This window comes from Pseudophryne corroboree, chromosome 4 (genome assembly GCF_028390025.1).
Source record: "Pseudophryne corroboree isolate aPseCor3 chromosome 4, aPseCor3.hap2, whole genome shotgun sequence".
In the NCBI taxonomy this organism is placed as follows: Eukaryota; Metazoa; Chordata; class Amphibia; order Anura; family Myobatrachidae; genus Pseudophryne; species Pseudophryne corroboree.
The window spans coordinates 87261388-87282031 of record NC_086447.1 but is presented as its reverse complement, the minus strand read 5'-3'; the positions used below and the strand labels follow the sequence as shown (position 1 = coordinate 87282031).

The 20644-nt window shown below is 43.1% G+C and overlaps 1 protein-coding gene across 1 annotated transcript in view; it reads left to right on the top strand.

The window, feature by feature from the left end:
- Positions 1–20644, top strand: part of LOC134908955 (adhesion G protein-coupled receptor F5-like) — a 183535-nt gene that overhangs the window by 60129 nt on the left and 102762 nt on the right. Inside the window, exon 7 of the mRNA XM_063915239.1 lies at positions 5130–5288. Coding sequence (XP_063771309.1) covers positions 5130–5288 — 159 coding nt within the window. The remainder of the gene's footprint in view (positions 1–5129; positions 5289–20644) is intronic.

Below are 20644 nucleotides of genomic sequence, written 5' to 3'. Positions count from 1 at the left end.
TCTTACCTCCGGTTCCGGATTCCCTCAGCACCCCTTACTAAGCGAAGCAGACGCTTATCCAGACAGCACTACGAGGAATATGATCTCCCACCCTTTGCTGATGGATAATGTCTGCTGGAATTACCTAGCAGAGATATGTGAAGGACTGGACGAGCCGCCAATTGATAAAGCTAAATATTTATCTTATTTAAAACCCTTTAAGAGGTCTAAGAACACTGTACGCTATTGACGTATGGAGTACCGTAAGGGTACGCACGTTGCGTAACAATCGCTTAGCCGTGGTCGAGACGCTCAAGCGTCACGTTCGCTCACGGCCAAGAGATCACAGGCAGGCACTCTATTGGCTGCCGACTAACGTAATGATTCGCTATAGCGTAGCGGACGCTCGGGACCACGAGGAGATCACCAGCGACGCAGACGCTTACAGTGTTAAACTTTTATATCTAAACCATAAACAATGTAATATGCAGTAAAACCTTAGTGTAGTGATTGAGTGTAAATGCAACATAGTGTAACCTTATTAACTTAAAAGCTGTTCGAGCGTCACCGACGCTCTGAGAATACTTAACACTATAAGAAATACACAGATACCGGGCTTAGGGTCTAACGCCTTATTTGAATGTTATACTTGCAAAAAGAATAATACAGTACAAGTCATACACTACAATATAACACAGACTAACTAACCAGATAACTACACAGGAAATACAATACAATACGATTATGTTTAAGGGAATACGAGAGAGAAAGAGGAGAAGAGAGAGAGAGAGAGATGGCTCACAATAACAATAAAGACAATATGATTGCGGAGAAAACTTACGCACAAAGGGAACGATCGCATGCGCCTTTCTGAATATCCAGCTCCCGATTATCAGTGATGAGAATCGTTGAAGAGAGTGAGCTGGATCAGGTCGGCTTGTCTATTTATGCCCCACACACAATACAATACAATGGTCCCTACAATCTCATTGTTCATTGGACACAGGAATTCGTCTTCGCATTATAACAAAAGGTCATAGGTTGATTCATACAGGTGGGCTGTGACCATTTCCAACTGCTCAGGTGGGTGGGAAACTAGGTTTCCCGCCGCATGGATAAGTAAGTGCAAATAATAGTAAATGGACATAAACTTCTTATGTCCATAACTATTCGCACGAGCGATTAATCCGCTTCAAACCAACACCGGAATATTGCTAATTAAATACCCTTCCAATGGATACTAAACACCACTGTATGACCCATGTCGGACCCTTCGTATCAAACAAAGAGGGATCTCTTTGTCCAGGAACATGCTACATTAACTAAACTTTCAGAATCTATCAAAGGGACCATAATCTACAAAATACATTATATAGTTAAAATGTGTAACGATTGAGTCGCACGCTACGAACACATAAACTCTACCGTAAATGCGCATACCGTGCGCCTGCGGGTGCACGTAACAGCGGGTATGCGCACGCACGGGAGAGTGTACGCATGCGCAGAGCGGACATGTATGAGGTGCAAATATGGCAGTGTGCATAGTGATATTTTTCTGACTTTGACAACGGATATACAGTACTTACAACATTGTACAACTGCGCCCATTTCGGCATAATGTGCGACTCCGAATCAGACCCTGTGTGTCACAGATATGACATCACAAAAGAGTGTCCTGCGACTTGCTAAGTATGCTGTGTGCAACGCCTGTTAGCCTGTGTCACAGGGAACGAAGGGTAATCTGGTACTGGAGCCAATAAAAAATTAGTGAATTTTGGTATAAACATTTTTTGTGGGTGAGGCAGCATCAAAACTACTCCATCAATTAAGAAGTCATTGGGTATTGAATGCAGAAAATCAATAAGACAGATAGTTGTAATATCGAAACCATCCCTAGGTCTTACTGAACAATGCATTGCACTACAAAAAAATTGCACTTACAATATCACACAAGTGAGTTTGCACCAATGTAACAGTATTCCCACACCCAATAGATCCTAAATATAACTGTAGGTCACAAAGCCATGCAGCAGTTACTTTATGTCCACCAATGGTGTGGGGCTCCACTCATGATAGGTTCTCTCTTATTTTAATTAGAGATGAGCGGAGAACCGGACCCACCTGAATTTCCCATTCCGAGCTGGAATCTGAGTCCGGCTCTGGACTTCCCGCCTTACTCAGCTCCCAGAGTGAGGCTAAACGTCATCTTCCTGCTGTCGGATCCTCGCGGGTTTTGGATTCTATGAAGGTCCCCGGTGATCGGTGCTATCTTCACTCCGGCTGTGGAGAGTGTACTGGACGGACGTGTCCGTCTCAGTACTGTGTTGTCTGGCGTGACATGGGGCGGGTGCTGTCTGCTGTATCAGTCCAGGGGTGACCTGTCTGCTGTATCAGTCCAGGGGTGCTAAGTCTGCTGTATCAGTCCAGCGGTGCTCTGTCTGCTGTATCAGTCCAGGGGTGCTAAGTCTGCTGTATCAGTCCAGGGGTGCTCTGCTTGCTGTATCTGAAAAAGGGATGCTCTGTCTGCTGTATATTAAAGAGTGGCGCTCTGCTGTATTAGTCCAGGCGGGGTGCTCTGTCTGCTGTATTTGAAAGGGGGCTCTGCTATATTAGTCCAGACAGAGTGCTCTGTCTGCTGTATTTGAAAGGGGGCTCTGCTGTAACAGTCCAGGCGGGGTGCTCTGTCTGCTGTATTTGAAATGGGTGCTCTGCTGTATTAGTCCATGCAGGCTGGCGTGCTCCGTCTGCTGTATCTGAAAGGGGTGCTCTGTCTACTGTAACTGAAAAAAAGGGTGCACTGTCTGCTGTATCTGAAAGGGGTGATCTGTCCATCCATCCAGGGGCTCTGTATCATTGTAAAAAAAAAGCTAAAAACAAAAAGCCTAAAATTATAGTTATAAAAAAAATATATATATATTTTTTGTTTGTGCTATACCCCAGTGTACTATACAATTTTTATTTTCATACTGTGACACTGCCGGTCAGACTGCAGTATACTATTTCCTACTCATACACTGTTGGTGAAGGTCAACCGCAGTGTTCGACTACCATTTCTGACGCATACATGTATTGTGCTACGCTGTTGGTGAAGCTAAACTGCAGTGTGTAATAATATATATTTCTGACTCATTTGTACGACACTGTAACTGCAGTGTGTGATATAAAAACTAATATATATATATATATATATATATATATATATATATATTGATGTAATTTAAAATTTTGTGCTGTAACATCCCAGTATTCATCCAGGGACTGCAGCTGCTCCGTCCATTTAGGGGTGTTCTGTTAGTCCACCCAAAATAAAAGATCTTTATTTTTTAATATTTTGCGCTGTATTCTCCCAGTATACATCCAGGCATGCTCCATCCATTTCAGGGTGCTGTGTCTGTAGCTCATATTCTTATGTTATAACTTATTGTCCTATTTTCATAATTCTTCTTATCACAATATTATGATTAATTCAAATTAATAATATTATTATTATTAATAATAATAATAATAAGAAGAAGAATGATAATAATTATAACTTAACTAAATTTAAATTTTATTAATATAACTAAATTCTCCACACTTGAATAGAAAACCTTCTGCATTTCAAAGATTTCCTTCAGCAACAGAAGAACTTGATCCAAAATAAATTAAAATCATGATTACAGCATCTAAAATATTGTCTTTTTTTATTCTTTTTTGCCTAATTATCTTTTGTGAACTGAAATCTTTAGCCTTGCCCAATGTATCATTTTTTTTAAATACATTCTTTTTTTTTACATATTTTGTGCTGTGTCATCCCAGTATACATCCATGGACTGCAGCTGCTCCGTCCATCTAGGGGTGTTCTGTCAGTCCACCCAAAATAAAAGACATCTTTTTTATTTTTTAAATATTTTGTGCTGTATCCTACCAGTATACATCCAGTCATGCTCCATCCATTTCAGGGTGCTGTGTCCGTAGCTCATATTCTAATGTTATAACTTATTGTCCTATTTTCATAATTCTTCTTAGCACAACATTGTGATTCATTCATATTAATATTATTAATAATTATAAATTAACTAAATTTAAAGTTAATTAATATAACTAAACTCTCCACATTTGAATAGCGAACCTTCTGCATGTCGAATATATCTTTAAGGAACAGAAGAATTTAGGGGATAATTCAGACCTGATCGCTGCTGTGCATTTTTCGCACAGCGTGCGATCAGATCCAAACTGCGCATGTGTATGCACTGCAATGCGCAAGCGTGATAGACAATTGCAAGGGGGATCGCCGGTCAGCGACGGCTTTGTGTGAAGGATCCATTCGCATGGGCATTCGCAAGGAGATTGACAGGAAGAAAGTGTTTGTGGGTGTCAACTGAACGTTTTCAGGGAGTGTATGGAAAAACGCAGGCGTGTCTAAGCGTTTGAAGGGAGGGTGTCTGACGTCAAATCCGGCCCTGAACAAGCTGTTGTGATCGCAGCGGCTGAGTAAGTCCAGGGCTGCGCAGAGACTGCACAAAATCAGTTTGTGCAGCTCTGCTACACATGCGTTCGTACACTTGCACAGCGAGAATACAGTCTCCCTGTAGGTGGTGACTATCTGATCGCAGGGCTGCAAAAATTGCTGCCTAGTGATCAGGTCTGAATTACCCCCTTAATCCTAATTTGAAAATAATTTTTAACGGATGATTAACGAATCTTCTCCATGTTGAAGATATTTTTGAGGAACAGAAGAACTTGATCCCAATTTAAAAATATTTTTAAAAGAAGGTTACAGCACTTAAAAATATATTGTTAACTGCAACGTGTTTGCTGTCCACCACTGTCGCTTAGCTTAGTCATCTAGCTACCTCATTGCAACCTTTTGGCCTAAACTGGATAAAAACAATATTGTGAGGTGTTCAGAATAGACTGGGAATTAATGTTATTGAGGTAAATAAAACTGTAGGAACATAAAACACCCCAATATTCTGTTATTTTAGCTGTTTTTATGATTTAAAAAAAATGCAGATCCAAAACCTGCAAGGGCGGTTTTGGCAAAACCAATACAGATCCAAAACACAAAACCCGAAAAATGGGCGTCGCACAGACACCTTATTTTAATAAAGTGTAAAGGAATGATTGTAAAATAAATTGCATCATTGTACTCTCAATGTGAATTACAGGAACATCAATAAGCAACGCAACCTGCACAACCTACATTATAACCCCCAGTGTGGCCGAATGCACGCCTGCTCCGTCTAGCTCAATGTACACTTGCAAATTGCAGAGACGGGAAGGAGCGACAGCTTTAAAGACAATAACTGTGACATACTGGCCAAGAGGTAAGCCTTGTTAGCGAGTGATACAACAATCGGTGTACATCAGTATTAAACAAAATAAAAACTTGAAATCATAGGAACTGATAAACATAAACATGACACACATACATAAACCCGGCCAATGTTAAAATTACCTCAAATTTAGGCTCTTAAAAAACCATCAACCCATATAAATTTCCTAACTCACAGAATGACCTCTAATTCATTCATGACCTATCAATGATGCATCACTGGTATATTGATCAATTAATAGCATGCGTGTAATTAACTAAGGGGCCCCCTGATGACTAGAACTTATCCATCAGTAACTTTGCAGCGCAAAAGCAATTGAGCTATAATTGTCCACAGCATATGGCATCCAATATTCAGTCACAGTTGTGTCCATATAGGCAAATAGAAAGCTAGGCACATGTGCATCCAGATATTAAGTTAGTATGTTAATATAGCCTGCAATGTCCATAACCTAGATTTTATAGGCTTTGGGTTAGTAAGTCACTTTGGTCCACTCAAAATTAACATGGGCATACAACCATATTATTATACTGCCCTCTAACTGGGGCTCTCATAATCTGTCCTGGACACTGGTTACTGAGCGGGCTTGATTGCTAAGGGTTTTCACCGACCAGCTGGTTGTTTACTGTGTCGGGGTCTCCGCAGCCTCGTTTCTCCGCTTGTACAATCAGTGGCTTCCTCAGGAGAAATATTTAGTTGAGAGGTCTAAAGCACACGGACCTGGCATTACGTCTATCTCGGACACTTACATGCAAACGGATCTGAGGTGTGGCGGGACTTAAGGGAGGAGTCGGCTGCGGAGACCCTGACACAGTAAACAACCAGCTGGTCGGTGAGAACCCTTAGCAATCAAGCCCGCTCAGTAACCAGTGTCCAGGACAGATTATGAGAGCCCCAGTTAGAGGGCAGTATAATAATATGGTTGTATGCCCATGTTAATTTTGAGTGGACCTAAGTGATTTACTAACCCAAAGACTATATAATCTAGGTTATGGACATTGCAGGCTATATTAACAAACTAAACTAAATATCTGGATGCACATGTGCCTAGCTTTCTATCTGCCTATATGGACACAACTGTGACTGAATATTGGATGCCATATGCTGTGGACAATTATAGCTCAATTGCTTTTGTGCTGCAAAGTTACTGATGGATAAGTTCTAATCATCAGGGGCCCCTTAGTTAATTACACGCATGCTATTAATTGATCAATATACCAGTGATGCATCATTGATAGGTCATGAATTAATTAGAGGTCATTCTGTGAGTTATGAAATTTATATGGGTTGATGGTTTTTTAAGAGCCTAAACTCGAGGTCATTTTAACATTGGCCGAGTCTGTGTGTGTGTGTCATGTTTATGTTGTTTGTCAATATATTGTGTGATTAAACAATATGAAATGATTCCGGCTATGCAGCGCTTTATTTAATATTTTTCTTGCAGTTTTTTACTTTTTTGGAGATTCAGTGATCTCCTTGATAGAGCTGCAGCATATCCGGAACACTAGTGTTTTTATACAGGAGATCCCTTGCTAAGTCAGCGCAGAGTGATTCTTTTTTATTCATAGGAACTGATACTGCCAGGAGATGCATCATTCTAATGGGCCCTACACATTTACCGATTACACTGAGAGATATGAACGATCTTGTTCATTAATGAACGAGATATATCATTCATCTCTTCTGCCCTGCGCTCGGTCATCGTTGGTGCCGGGTGGCTTATACATGCAGGCTAATATGGACAATATTGTCCCTATAAGCATGCAGGGCTATGGGGCCGGGTGGGGGGGGGAGTGAAGTAAATAAAATAGCAAGCTGCGCTAGTGATTTAGAGATGAGCGCCTGAAATTTTTCGGGTTTTGTGTTTTGGTTTTGGGTTCGGTTCCGCGGCCGTGTTTTGGGTTCGACCGCGTTTTGGCAAAACCTCACCGAATTTTTTTTGTCGGATTCGGGTGTGTTTTGGATTCGGGTGTTTTTTTCAAAAAACACTAAAAAACAGCTTAAATCATAGAATTTGGGGGTCATTTTGATCCCAAAGTATTATTAACCTCAAAAACCATAATTTACACTCATTTTCAGTCTATTCTGAATACCTCACACCTCACAATATTATTTTTAGTCCTAAAATTTGCACCGAGGTCGCTGTGTGAGTAAGATAAGCGACCCTAGTGGCCGACACAAACACCGGGCCCATCTAGGAGTGGCACTGCAGTGTCACGCAGGATGTCCCTTCCAAAAAACCCTCCCCAAACAGCACATGACGCAAAGAAAAAAAGAGGCGCAATGAGGTAGCTGTGTGAGTAAGATTAGCGACCCTAGTGGCCGACACAAACACCGGGCCCATCTAGGAGTGGCACTGCAGTGTCACGCAGGATGGCCCTTCCAAAAAACCCTCCCCAAACAGCACATGACGCAAAGAAAAAAAGAGGCGCAATGAGGTAGCTGTGTGAGTAAGATTAGCGACCCTAGTGGCCGACACAAACACCGGGCCCATCTAGGAGTGGCACTGCAGTGTCACGCAGGATGGCCCTTCCAAAAAACCCTCCCCAAACAGCACATGACGCAAAGAAAAAAAGAGGCGCAATGAGGTAGCTGTGTGAGTAAGATTAGCGACCCTAGTGGCCGACACAAACACCGGGCCCATCTAGGAGTGGCACTGCAGTGTCACGCAGGATGTCCCTTCCAAAAAACCCTCCCCAAACAGCACATGACGCAAAGAAAAAAAGAGGCGCAATGAGGTAGCTGTGTGAGTAAGATTAGCGACCCTAGTGGCCGACACAAACACCGGGCCCATCTAGGAGTGGCACTGCAGTGTCACGCAGGATGTCCCTTCCAAAAAACCCTCCCCAAACAGCACATGACGCAAAGAAAAAAAGAGGCGCAATGAGGTAGCTGTGTGAGTAAGATTAGCGACCCTAGTGGCCGACACAAACACCGGGCCCATCTAGGAGTGGCACTGCAGTGTCACGCAGGATGTCCCTTCCAAAAAACCCTCCCCAAACAGCACATGACGCAAAGAAAAAAAGAGGCGCAATGAGGTAGCTGACTGTGTGAGTAAGATTAGCGACCCTAGTGGCCGACACAAACACCGGGCCCATCTAGGAGTGGCACTGCAGTGTCACGCAGGATGTCCCTTCCAAAAAACCCTCCCCAAACAGCACATGACGCAAAGAAAAAGAAAAGAAAAAAGAGGTGCAAGATGGAATTGTCCTTGGGCCCTCCCACCCACCCTTATGTTGTATAAACAAAACAGGACATGCACACTTTAACCAACCCATCATTTCAGTGACAGGGTCTGCCACACGACTGTGACTGATATGACGGGTTGGTTTGGACCCCCCCCAAAAAAGAAGCAATTAATCTCTCCTTGCACAAACTGGCTCTACAGAGGCAAGATGTCCACCTCATCTTCACCCTCCGATATATCACCGTGTACATCCCCCTCCTCACAGATTATCAATTCGTCCCCACTGGAATCCACCATCTCAGCTCCCTGTGTACTTTGTGGAGGCAATTGCTGCTGGTCAATGTCTCCGCGGAGGAATTGATTATAATTCATTTTAATGAACATCATCTCCACATTTTCTGGATGTAACCTCGTACGCCGATTGCTGACAAGGTGAGCGGCGGCACTAAACACTCTTTCGGAGTACACACTTGTGGGAGGGCAACTTAGGTAGAATAAAGCCAGTTTGTGCAAGGGCCTCCAAATTGCCTCTTTTTCCTGCCAGTATAAGTACGGACTGTGTGACGTGCCTACTTGGATGCGGTCACTCATATAATCCTCCACCATTCTATCAATGTTGAGAGAATCATATGCAGTGACAGTAGACGACATGTCCGTAATCGTTGTCAGGTCCTTCAGTCCGGACCAGATGTCAGCATCAGCAGTCGCTCCAGACTGCCCTGCATCACCGCCAGCGGGTGGGCTCGGAATTCTGAGCCTTTTCCTCGCACCCCCAGTTGCGGGAGAATGTGAAGGAGGAGATGTTGACAGGTCCCGTTCCGCTTGACTTGACAATTTTGTCACCAGCAGGTCTTTCAACCCCAGCAGACCTGTGTCTGCCGGAAAGAGAGATCCAAGGTAGGCTTTAAATCTAGGATCGAGCACGGTGGCCAAAATGTAGTGCTCTGATTTCAACAGATTGACCACCCGTGAATCCTTGTTAAGCGAATTAAGGGCTGCATCCACAAGTCCCACATGCCTAGCGGAATCGCTCCCTTTTAGCTCCTTCTTCAATGCCTCCAGCTTCTTCTGCAAAAGCCTGATGAGGGGAATGACCTGACTCAGGCTGGCAGTGTCTGAACTGACTTCACGTGTGGCAAGTTCAAAGGGCATCAGAACCTTGCACAACGTTGAAATCATTCTCCACTGCACTTGAGACAGGTGCATTCCATCTCCTATATCGTGCTCAATTGTATAGGCTTGAATGGCCTTTTGCTGCTCCTCCAACCTCTGAAGCATATAGAGGGTTGAATTCCACCTCGTTACCACTTCTTGCTTCAGATGATGGCAGGGCAGGTTCAGTAGTTTTTGGTGGTGCTCCAGTCTTCTGTACGTGGTGCCTGTACGCCGAAAGTGTCCCGCAATTTTTCTGGCCACCGACAGCATCTCTTGCACGCCCCTGTCGTTTTTAAAAAAATTCTGCACCACCAAATTCAAGGTATGTGCAAAACATGGGACGTGCTGGAATTTGCCCATATTTAATGCACACACAATATTGCTGGCGTTGTCCGATGCCACAAATCCACAGGAGAGTCCAATTGGGGTAAGCCATTCCGCGATGATCTTCCTCAGTTGCCGTAAGAGGTTTTCAGCTGTGTGCGTATTCTGGAAAGCGGTGATACAAAGCGTAGCCTGCCTAGGAAAGAGTTGGCGTTTGCGAGATGCTGCTACTGGTGCCGCCGCTGCTGTTCTTGCGGCGGGAGTCCATACATCTACCCAGTGGGCTGTCACAGTCATATAGTCCTGACCCTGCCCTGCTCCACTTGTCCACATGTCCGTGGTTAAGTGGACATTGGGTACAACTGCTTTTTTTAGGACACTGGTGAGTCTTTTTCTGACGTCCGTGTACATTCTCGGTATCGCCTGCCTAGAGAAGTGGAACCTAGATGGTATTTGGTAACGGGGGCACACTGCCTCAATAAATTGTCTAGTTCCCTGTGAACTAACGGCGGATACCGGACGCACGTCTAACACCAACATAGTTGTCAAGGACTCAGTTATCCGCTTTGCAGTAGGATGACTGCTGTGATATTTCATCTTCCTCGCAAAGGACTGTTGAACAGTCAATTGCTTACTGGAAGTAGTACAAGTGGGCTTACGACTTCCCCTCTGGGATGACCATCGACTCCCAGCGGCAACAACAGCAGCGCCAGCAGCAGTAGGCGTTACACGCAAGGATGCATCGGAGGAATCCCAGGCAGGAGAGGACTCGTCAGAATTGCCAGTGACATGGCCTGCAGGACTATTGGCATTCCTGGGGAAGGAGGAAATTGACACTGAGGGAGTTGGTGGGGTGGTTTGCGTGAGCTTGGTTACAAGAGGAAGGGATTTACTGGTCAGTGGACTGCTTCCGCTGTCACCCAAAGTTTTTGAACTTGTCACTGACTTATTATGAATGCGCTGCAGGTGACGTATAAGGGAGGATGTTCCGAGGTGGTTAACGTCCTTACCCCTACTTATTACAGCTTGACAAAGGGAACACACGGCTTGACACCTGTTGTCCGCATTTCTGGTGAAATACCTCCACACCGAAGAGCTGATTTTTTTGGTATTTTCACCTGGCATGTCAACGGCCATATTCCTCCCACGGACAACAGGTGTCTCCCCGGGTGCCTGACTTAAACAAACCACCTCACCATCAGAATCCTCCTGGTCAATTTCCTCCCCAGCGCCAGCAACACCCATATCCTCCTCATCCTGGTGTACTTCAACACTGACATCTTCAATCTGACTATCAGGAACTGGACTGCGGGTGCTCCTTCCAGCACTTGCAGGGGGCGTGCAAATGGTGGAAGGCGCATGCTCTTCACGTCCAGTGTTGGGAAGGTCAGGCATCGCAACCGACACAATTGGACTCTCCTTGTGGATTTGGGATTTCAAAGAACGCACAGTTCTTTGCGGTGCTTTTGCCAGCTTGAGTCTTTTCAGTTTTCTAGCGAGAGGCTGAGTGCTTCCATCCTCATGTGAAGCTGAACCACTAGCCATGAACATAGGCCAGGGCCTCAGCCGTTCCTTGCCACTCCGTGTGGTAAATGGCATATTGGCAAGTTTACGCTTCTCCTCCGACAATTTTATTTTAGGTTTTGGAGTCCTTTTTTTACTGATATTTGGTGTTTTGGTTTTGACATGCTCTGTACTATGCCATTGGGCATCGGCCTTGGCAGACGACGTTGCTGGCATTTCATCGTCTCGGCCATGACTAGTGGCAGCAGCTTCAGCACGAGGTGGAAGTGGATCTTGATCTTTCCCTAATTTTGGAACCTCAACATTTTTGTTCTCCATATTTTAATAGGCACAACTAAAAGGCACCTCAGGTAAACAATGGAGATGGATGGATTGGATACTAGTATACAATTATGGACGGGCTGCCGAGTGCCGACACAGAGGTAGCCACAGCCGTGAACTACCGCACTGTACTGTGTCTGCTGCTAATATATAGACTGGTTGATAAAGAGATAGTATACTCGTAACTAGTATGTATGTATAAAGAAAGAAAAAAAAACCACGGTTAGGTGGTATATACAATTATGGACGGGCTGCCGAGTGCCGACACAGAGGTAGCCACAGCCGTGAACTACCGCACTGTACTGTGTCTGCTGCTAATATATAGACTGGTTGATAAAGAGATAGTATACTCGTAACTAGTATGTATGTATAAAGAAAGAAAAAAAAACCACGGTTAGGTGGTATATACAATTATGGACGGGCTGCCGAGTGCCGACACAGAGGTAGCCACAGCCGTGAACTACCGCACTGTACTGTGTCTGCTGCTAATATAGACTGGTTGATAAAGAGATAGTATACTCGTAACTAGTATGTATGTATAAAGAAAGAAAAAAAAACCACGGTTAGGTGGTATATACAATAATGGACGGGCTGCCGAGTGCCGACACAGAGGTAGCCACAGCCGTGAACTACCGCACTGTACTGTGTCTGCTGCTAATATATAGACTGGTTGATAAAGAGATAGTATACTCGTAACTAGTATGTATGTATAAAGAAAGAAAAAAAAACCACGGTTAGGTGGTATATACAATTATGGACGGGCTGCCGAGTGCCGACACAGAGGTAGCCACAGCCGTGAACTACCGCACTGTACTGTGTCTGCTGCTAATATATAGACTGGTTGATAAAGAGATAGTATACTCGTAACTAGTATGTATGTATAAAGAAAGAAAAAAAAACCACGGTTAGGTGGTATATACAATTATGGACGGGCTGCCGAGTGCCGACACAGAGGTAGCCACAGCCGTGAACTACCGCACTGTACTGTGTCTGCTGCTAATATATAGACTGGTTGATAAAGAGATAGTATACTCGTAACTAGTATGTATGTATAAAGAAAGAAAAAAAAACCACGGTTAGGTGGTATATACAATTATGGACGGGCTGCCGAGTGCCGACACAGAGGTAGCCACAGCCGTGAACTACCGCACTGTACTGTGTCTGCTGCTAATATATAGACTGGTTGATAAAGAGATAGTATACTCGTAACTAGTATGTATGTATAAAGAAAGAAAAAAAAACCACGGTTAGGTGGTATATACAATTATGGACGGGCTGCCGAGTGCCGACACAGAGGTAGCCACAGCCGTGAACTACCGCACTGTACTGTGTCTGCTGCTAATATATAGACTGGTTGATAAAGAGATAGTATACTCGTAACTAGTATGTATGTATAAAGAAAGAAAAAAAAAACCACGGTTAGGTGGTATATACAATTATGGACGGGCTGCCGAGTGCCGACACAGAGGTAGCCACAGCCGTGAACTACCGCACTGTACTGTGTCTGCTGCTAATATATAGACTGGTTGATAAAGAGATAGTATACTCGTAACTAGTATGTATGTATAAAGAAAGAAAAAAAAACCACGGTTAGGTGGTATATACAATTATGGACGGGCTGCCGAGTGCCGACACAGAGGTAGCCACAGCCGTGAACTACCGCACTGTACTGTGTCTGCTGCTAATATATAGACTGGTTGATAAAGAGATAGTATACTCGTAACTAGTATGTATGTATAAAGAAAGAAAAAAAAACCACGGTTAGGTGGTATATACAATTATGGACGGGCTGCCGAGTGCCGACACAGAGGTAGCCACAGCCGTGAACTACCGCACTGTACTGTGTCTGCTGCTAATATAGACTGGTTGATAAAGAGATAGTATACTCGTAACTAGTATGTATGTATAAAGAAAGAAAAAAAAACCACGGTTAGGTGGTATATACAATTATGGACGGGCTGCCGAGTGCCGACACAGAGGTAGCCACAGCCGTGAACTACCGCACTGTACTGTGTCTGCTGCTAATATATAGACTGGTTGATAAAGAGATAGTATACTCGTAACTAGTATGTATGTATAAAGAAAGAAAAAAAAACCACGGTTAGGTGGTATATACAATTATGGACGGGCTGCCGAGTGCCGACACAGAGGTAGCCACAGCCGTGAACTACCGCACTGTACTGTGTCTGCTGCTAATATAGACTGGTTGATAAAGAGATAGTATACTACTAATATTATATACTGGTGGTCAGGTCACTGGTCACTAGTCACACTGGCAGTGGCACTCCTGCAGCAAAAGTGTGCACTGTTTAATTTTAATATAATATTATGTACTCCTGGCTCCTGCTATAACCTATAACTGGCACTGCAGTAGTGCTCCCCAGTCTCCCCCACAATTATAAGCTGTGTGAGCTGAGCAGTCAGACAGATATATAATATATATATAGATGATGCAGCACACTGGCCTGAGCCTGAGCAGTGCACACAGATATGGTATGTGACTGACTGAGTCACTGTGTGTATCGCTTTTTTCAGGCAGAGAACGGATATATTAAATAAACTGCACTGTGTGTCTGGTGGTCACTCACTATATAATATATTATGTACTCCTGGCTCCTGCTATAACCTATAACTGGCACTGCAGTAGTGCTCCCCAGTCTCCCCCACAATTATAAGCTGTGTGAGCTGAGCAGTCAGACAGATATATATAATATTATATATAGATAATAGATGATGCAGCACACTGGCCTGAGCCTGAGCAGTGCACACAGATATGGTATGTGACTGAGTCACTGTGTGCTGTGTATCGCTTTTTTCAGGCAGAGAACGGATTATAAATAAAAGTGGTGGTCACTGGTCACTATCAGCAAAACTCTGCACTGTACACTACTGAGTACTCCTAATGCTCCCCAAAATTAGTAAATCAAGTGTCTCTCTAATCTATTCTAATTCTAAACGGAGAGGACGCCAGCCACGTCCTCTCCCTATCAATCTCAATGCACGTGTGAAAATGGCGGCGACGCGCGGCTCCTTATATAGAATCCGAGTCTCGCGATAGAATCCGAGTCTCGCGATAGAATCCGAGCCTCGCGAGAATCCGACAGCGTCATGATGACGTTCGGGCGCGCTCGGGTTAACCGAGCAAGGCGGGAAGATCCGAGTCGCTCGGACCCGTGAAAAAAAACATGAAGTTCTGGCAGGTTCGGATTCAGAGAAACCGAACCCGCTCATCTCTAAGTGATATGTGATATGTAAAAAAGTGATACTGTTTGTACCAAAAAGCTGCTCAGTTTGATAAAATGATGTATGAAAAAAAGAAATTTCTTCTGCACTACTTCATGGCAGCCATTACTCTGGGGATTGCATCCTCTCCACCTAGTTCTAGACAGGAAGTTTTTTCACACTTCAGGGACCGCCCACTTAGGGTATATAGAGCTACTCCTCCTCAGTCTTTTGAGTGTCTCCTAGTCAGGACAGTGTAGTTGTTTGTTATTTTGTTTCAAGGGCTTACCTCATTATCTATACCCAGTAAATGCGCCTCTGTGTAGCCGCGATCTGGATGGGGTGGCACCCTGGGGAGAGGCTGGTGCACGGCAGTTTTTAAGGCCAGTCAAGTAAGTGCCTGTCTGTATGTTTCACAAAGCCGGATCGCTGCTGGCTTTCCTCTCTCCATTTGCAGCCACATGTGTTTTTATGCTCCCTGGCCCTGCAGAGCAGCCGGCAGAGGTGCTTGTGATGAGTGATGGCTGGTGGCTGTCCCAGGAAGATGGTCCAAACATATGCCCGCCCTAAGCTAGGGGTCAGAGGCAGAGTGGCGTCGTGCACCGAGAAATAATGGAGCTGCTGGTCCCTCCAATTTATGCTACAAGCCTATGACAATATGAAGGAGAGCCTTCTCCCCAAAAGCCTGTATGTGCCCAAAAAGGAGAGGTAAGTCCTCATAGAGGGCACTTTATTAATATAGTGTTAGTTAGAATATACTCTGGTTACAGTCCTATGCTGCATTGTGTCTCCTGCGTTGGAACAAAGAAGAAAACTTATAAGAAACCCCATTTATTTGTGATGTCAGGATGCAAGAAGCTGTACCTGTATTGAAGTGGTTAAAGGTCACTCTCCTGATAGGGCATTCAGCACACCTCATATTCTGTGTGTTGTCTAATTGCCAATTAAGGAATTGTGGGCTACACCCTGGACTTATTAAATTTATCTGCACCAGTATGTGTTCGGCCCATCAAGTAAAATATGCCAAACTGGATATCCTTAATCTGTCTGATCTTGGAAGCTAAGCAGTGTATATTATAAAAAGTCTGAACCTACATTGCTAGTGTGGACTTTGATTATGATGGCAGAATGTTGGGTGATGCCAAGAGAATTTATCATGTGTATCTGTTTATGATGAGCAGTTCCTAAACTGATGAATAATTCCTAGAGCTGATACTGCAGCAGCAGAGGCTGTTTCATAAGCTACCACTGGGAGAGCCGATCCCGGCAACTGGTCCTCGCAGTCCCCCACAGAGAGCAGGACTGTATTGTAGCATTGAAATAAATCAATCAATAGCATAAAATATATGTATGTATATTAGTGTGTGGATATATGTAATATGCATATACTGTATACAGCAAGTTTTCTTTCTAAAACTGATGTTACTAAAGCTTCATTGTCACAGTTTCAATACACTGCACATCCCCAATCTCTTCAGTTCCTGGCAGTTAAGTAGCTTTGGGCATGGTTAGTATTTGGATGAGAGACCATCTGGGAATTACAAGGTGCTGTAGGTTTAGTGCATTGTGGCTTGGACTATGATGAACAGTCTTGGAAGAGAAATTTTCAGGACTTTATATATACAGATATATAATAGCTGTGTTTTCTCATAGAATATGTTGGAATTACAGCGCTGTGGTGCATTTATGGGCAGATCTACATGGAAGGGAAAGTCTGCTTTCTTAGCTTATAAAGTTCCCTGCTGTTTGGTAGCAGGCTGAAAGTGACCTCAGAATAGAAGTAGGTCTCCTATGCCATCTTCTATGCAGCAATTGTTCTAGAAGCCAGATGTTTTGTGCCAGCATGGTACTACTGTGGTAGATATTCTACAGGAATGCTGAGGCAGTCCTATTGCCAAACCTTTAGAATAAGCAGTCGATAACTACTATGGGTCTCCTGCATCTATGCCAATAGGGGGCAGTCTTCTGAAATTTGTCAGGCATTGGCAGGAATCTGTGCAGAACAGATGAGTTCAGGATGTAGTATCTCAAAGGTATCGGATGGAATTGCTGGGGTTCTAAGAAGGAATAATTTTGTGAAAAATGAGGTTACAGTTGTGAATTTGAAAGTCATGGTGCTATGACAGTATACATTATATACATATAAATTAGCTCAAAGGCTGTGGAGATTTTGTCAAGTCATCCAAGATAAATTAGAGTTTTTACTCTCGTATATTTCTTTTAGAAAAGTAAACAGGGGGTTCAGAACTAATCTGGATCTCAATACAGCTTGGTGAAGATAAGGTTTCCTGTGGAAACACTGAAATCTATTTTGACTGTTTTAAGACGTTTTTACTGAAGATGTCAAATCTAAATTAAAGTACCAATTCGCTTTACTATTGTTTGTTATAAACGTGGTAAAAGTCACTTTGTGTGCAATAAAAATTATATATACTTGGGATAATTTATGATGGGGTGGATATTACCCATCAAGTAATTTATCAAGAGGAGCATTCTATAGTATCAATACATATGAAAGATGCCTGTTCTCATGTGCTGGTATGCAGGGAATATATTAAAAATATCTCAGATTCTGCATCCAAGGCAAAACATCTTCGGTTCACATGTCTTCCCTTCAAAGTTGACAACATCCCGAAGAACATTTACAAAGCTCTTTTGTGTCACTTAATGCTTAGAAGAACAAAAGGAATAGAAGTTTGACAGTATTTGAACAACTTACTATGTTGCTGAAAAGTCCAAAATAATCAATGAATTATGCTATGTACAGAACTCTACAGATCCCTCAGTATTACAGAAGGATAATAAACTGGGAGAGAATTCAGTTAAATCCAGTTCGACAAATACAGTTCTTGGATGTACAAGTGGATACTACAGTAAGTAGTCCCTCTGTAACGAGATGTGGAAAGATTCAAGAACTGGCCGTATTGGTACAAGCATGTGACATTACATACTGGACTACGTTTGCTGGGAATAATATCCTCAAACAGAGACCTATCCTTTGAGCACGATGGAGAATGAGAAAGTTATAATAGAACTTGCTGAAGTACAGCCAAGAAGGAACTTTCCTGAATTACCAGTTAAAGCTATGTCAGGCTACAAGAGACTTTGTCTTGACAAACAGGTCCGGATCTAATTCTAGAACTTCCTTGGCAGAACACCACTGCTTGGTATTTACAATCGATGCAAGTGCAACAGGTTTGGTAGTGCGTCTATTGCAATAAGGTTGTCAAGGTTTCTGGACTTGTCAGGAGAAGAGGAGTACCTCAAACCAGCGAGACATAAGGGCAATTTGGAACACATAAAGCTGTCTAAAATTATTCTCAGACAACGAGGCGGCACCAAGAGTCGAATGCTTTAGAAGTGACGAGAATTTTTAAACTGGGCAGAGTGTCATCTCTGTTCTCTGTGGGCTCTGTATGTACCAGGGAAAGACAACTTCGTTGCAGACTTTCTCAGCAGACACAAGGTGTTGCCAGGAGAATAGGAAGTGGACGCAAAGATATTTCAAGAGATTGTAATAAGGTTTGGATGGTCACAGGTGGATCTAATGGACACATCCCCCCCCCAAAAAAAAACAAAAAAAAAAAAACCCTCTTCTTTTCTAGGTACCACCTGCTGTGAACAAGCGGGTTAGACATGTTTCTCCCTAACATGGAATTTCACACTGGAATATATGTTCCCTCCTTTATTCCTACTATTGCTTGTGTCATTAAAAAAAAAAAAAAAAAAAAAAGCAAGTAATTCTTCCTTACCGGCCAAGGAGAGTGGTTACCAACAATGGTGAGTATGGCAGCAGAGAGTCTATGGATGTTACCACTCTCACCAGGTCTATTATGCCTGGGTCCAATATTCTATCTAAACTTGAACATTTTCATTTGATGATATGGAAATTTAATGAATTATTAAGAAAAAGAATTGTCTGAACAAGTTGTTCAGTTTCAAGCAAGAAAGAAGTTGTCCTCTAATTTATTATAGGATCTGGAATACCTTTTATCTCATGGGCCGAATCTGAATTTGATGTCATGAGAGTTGAAACACTCCAAATATTACAGTTTCTATATGATGGGTTGAGAAGGGTCTGACTGTATCAACCATTAAGATACAGATAGCAGCCATAAGCATGTTGCTGGATAGGAAACGGTCTGAAGACAATTTTGTCAAAGGTTTCTGTCAAGCTATGAAAAGGTCCTAGCCCTATGGGATCTGAATCTGATACTGAACTTTAGTCCGAAGGGTCAGTGAATTACAAGTGTTATGGACCTTTCTGCCCATATCTTAATATTTGCAGATAAGGATGTTCAAAGAACAAATACAGCTTCTTTACCAAAGATGGTGCAGCGTTTCATTAAACCTAAAGTGAGAAGAGAACTCGTGACAAGCACTTTTTGTCTATTTGGATAGGAGTTAAAAACTTTTGGTAAACAAAGTATTTGTTTTACATGTAGGCAGTGTCGGACTGGGCCATGTAGGGCCCACCGGGGGAATGCAGTGGTAGGGGCCCATGTTTAGAGTTGTGTGGCCAGTATCTAGAAGGGGTGTGCCCAGCTACCACATTGGTTTGCATAACCATTTTGCAAGCGTTGGTCCCCTAGATAAATATATACAGTAAATACTGTGCAAGATAATGTACTAGATTAGTAACAGCACAGTCTGGAACCTGATCCCTAGAGGAGGGGGTGGGCCCCCAGGTAGTAGGGCCCACCGGTGGTTTCCCCTGTACCCCTGAGGGCCTGTCCAACCCTGCATGTAGGCATAATGAAAGGTGGAGCACCCATGAAGCAACCTTTTGCCAGGTGGATCAAGGAGTTAATTATTTTTGTGCATGAAGAAATTAGTCATAAAATCTGAAGGCACACTCAACCAGTGTTGCAATTTCCTGGGTTAAGGATGTACAGTAGCCAACTGGCCATCTGTTCACACTTTCTCTAGTCACTATGCTCTGGATTTGGCTGGCGCCCACTTTGACAGTGATGTCCTTTGAAGGGGCATTACGATGAATGAATAAAATTGGGTAATTAAGCATGAATTTCTACTTGCTGGACTATTTGTTACCCTCCCTATATTATGCTTTGGTATATCCCAGAGTAATGGCTGCCATGAAGTAGTGCAGAAGAAAACAGCAAATTATATTTACCGATAATTTCATTTCTTCAAGATACTTCATGGCAGCCTATAATATCCCTCCCTTTTATTTTTTAGTGTGTTTTTTCACAGGAACCGAATGTGAGGAGACACTCAAAAGACTGAGGAGGAAGAGGAGGAGTAGCTCTATATACCCTAAGTGGGCGGTCCCTGAAGTGTGAAAAAACTTCCTGTCTAGAACTAGGTGGAGAGGATGCAATCCCCAGAGTAATGGCTGCCATGAAGTATCTTGAAGAAATGAAATTATCGGTAAATATAATTTGCTGTTATTATTGAGAGCTGAAAAGAAAAAAAACATTTAAAGCACAAAAACAACATTTATATAAAAGAGATAATGTTTTAAGCTCTTTCCTGAATTTGTTTAAAATAGAACGGGTGTCTTTTTCAAGCAGGTGACACGATTTTCCAATGCCTCTAGCCCTAACTCTTACCCTAACCAGTGGTGTCCACGGTGTTCCGATTCCTCTGTATA